We start from the raw sequence: 2,453 nt of genomic DNA, 5'->3' as shown, positions 1-2,453 counted from the left end.
TTCACCACTCATACCCCTAGACAGAAACAGTAGAGCTAATAACTTTCACTATGGAGTGAAAGCCACCATCCCCGGATATTGTTACCAAGCTCAATACAGAGGGAGAGACGCATAATCGTTCGGGTGGAATAGCCCAGTTATCGGATATTTTTCTAACGATTTCGGTCAAGTAAGTCAACAACCACAGCCAGCTATTCCTACTCCCAAAATGTCACTCTCCACCCCGAAAATTGCGCCGATGAAAATAGAAACACGCAATCGCATACTGTACCTAGCCTCATACTGCTGACCTCAACACTATCCGTCTTGACTCAAGCGAGTAATCCTGCGACCTACAACAAGTCTGACCGGTCACAATCAGATCAAGACAGATAGTGACGATTTGTTGCTGACTAGCATGACTAGATGATATAATGAAATCCTCATCCGAATATACCGCCACCCTCCTAACTCCACATTACGGAAGAAATACCGCTATCCAACCAAAGCTATATTACCAAATATCGCTAAGGAAATCAGAAACCGCCCTCTTCCCCTGGTCATCTATTTCTTCTATAATCGGCGTCCACCGATTCATCTCCACTTTCAATAACCCAACACCTCCAAAGTCCGCTATCGAAGCTAATGGTGAATGATAGACAGTAATGATGCTAGTAAACGTCAAGAGGCTCCAGTCCACGTCTGATGGATATTCCAATACCATCCATCCTTCACATCGTCTCAGCATCACGTCCCCTCCCGATGTTGTTCACGACCGGTCGAAGCTTCCGTAGAGGGGCCACGACAGGGCTCTGGTCCTTCAGCGAAATGCCAACTACGGCGAGTTGCCCATTGTTGGCTTCCGAAATGCCAACCCACTCAACAGAGGCATCAAAGTCCCCATGAACGCTAGCGCGCGCCTCAAGAGTACCTGATATTTGAGAATCTATAATCGTTCGGGTCAAATCGTCCAGTTTTGTGTATTTTCGCACGCCGTCTTTACTACCGGTATGAAGATCAATTCTCCCAGCCGCATAATCCGGATGCTCTTCAGTAGACGTCTGTTGCCACAACACATACAATTTGTCAACGCTCGAACTCTTGCGTGCCAAGCCAACCACCTCCCCTGGCGCCCTCAGCACCCTCTCAACCACCAACGATGAACCATCGTATCTAAGGTCGACTCTACCAAGATACCAACGAGGCCCACATCCCTACTTCACCACTTGTATCCACTGAGGGTGTTCTCTCGTAACGACTACCGCCTCGTCATCAGCCAAGAACTCCGCCTTAGCAACAGCACTACCGGTGTTCATACGGACGCTCATCTCAGCCGCTCCCTGGCATCTCTTCAGAGCACCATCCGACAACACAGCGAAAGTTGCGTTCGACCTGATGACCATTCAACTACCATCACGTTGCTTCCACCTCTCAGCTTCCTCTTACGGACTAACAGCTACATCAACCGCTCGCTCTCCAAAAGGGATCTCACAAGGCACATCGCCACCGAGTTCAGGGGAGAAAATACCACCCTGAATGACAAAGGTAATATTTCATCAATGCCCAACAGAATACAAACCACCAGCGGTTTTCCTGCAACCCGAAATAAATGCTAACGAAAAATATGCCAATTTTTCCCAAATTTTTTCGGAATTTATGGGGGAAAAATCCAACGAGCTTGCCAACAACGAACTTGAACGACCAACACATACCACGTTTCCCTCAGAACCGTTTCACAACAAGCGCTCACCTCATTGCTAGTGAAGACCAAGCCGAGATCAGGGACATTACTAACCCCTGTAGGTCGGTAAAACGGCGGTAACAACGACGAGCTGCTGTCCGACTCAGTGGTCGGGAAGAATGCTGCTGATAGTCTTCGAGTGAACTCACCGTTACCAAAGGGATTCGAATCGGGCCAACCTAAAGGCAAGGAAATCTTCCGCGTGCGCAATAACTCGACGAATGACCATTACCCCATCGGTATCCTGTTAAAACAGCAATACCATACGCCAATCCGAAGAGCCAGCAAAAGCAGACAGCAATGCAAGCCTGGTTAAAGCTGTGCCAAGGGAGCGTCTGAGTCTTGAGAGATGCCTTGTAGGTCTCTGGTGCTTCACCTGAACAAAAACCACGAAAAATACCCCCACCGCGGTTCGAACCCGGGACCTCCTCCTTACCATCAATAAACTCCGGACTCTGTAGTGACTTCGCAACCTTCTTAGCCTCCTCTTGCTTCTGCCTCTCCGCATCCCTCATCCATTCTACCAACACTCTTTCAACAACAACCCAAGCCGCCCTTCCCTACCTGATGGAGTTCCCGAACGCATCCTCGATATTTTATCTCCGCGAACTTTCTCAGCAGCAGCGTCATCATCAACAACCAACCCTTCCTCTCGACTTTTCTCATACAACAACTTCTTACTCACTACAACGATGAACAGGTCACTAGAGATGCCACCACCGACACTCACTTT

General features: G+C 48.7%; 1 protein-coding gene across 1 annotated transcript; it reads right to left on the bottom strand.

Moving 5' to 3' along the window:
* Positions 1-710: 710 nt before the first annotated feature.
* Pmar_PMAR007913 (hypothetical protein) lies at positions 711-2,235 on the bottom strand (the record flags this gene model as incomplete). The annotated part of the gene is made up of 7 exons (XM_002783325.1): positions 711-910; positions 986-1,152; positions 1,198-1,371; positions 1,426-1,511; positions 1,730-1,899; positions 1,953-2,096; positions 2,157-2,235. 7 exons carry the CDS (start codon positions 2,233-2,235, stop codon positions 711-713), a joined length of 1,020 nt encoding a protein of 339 aa, XP_002783371.1.
* Between the last annotated feature and the right edge of the window lie 218 nt (positions 2,236-2,453).

This window comes from Perkinsus marinus (genome assembly GCF_000006405.1).
Source record: "Perkinsus marinus ATCC 50983 genomic scaffold scf_1104296937122, whole genome shotgun sequence".
Lineage (NCBI taxonomy): Eukaryota > Perkinsozoa > Perkinsida > Perkinsidae > Perkinsus > Perkinsus marinus.
The sequence above is the reverse complement of the archived record's forward strand: the minus strand, read 5'-3'. Positions and strand labels throughout refer to the sequence as shown.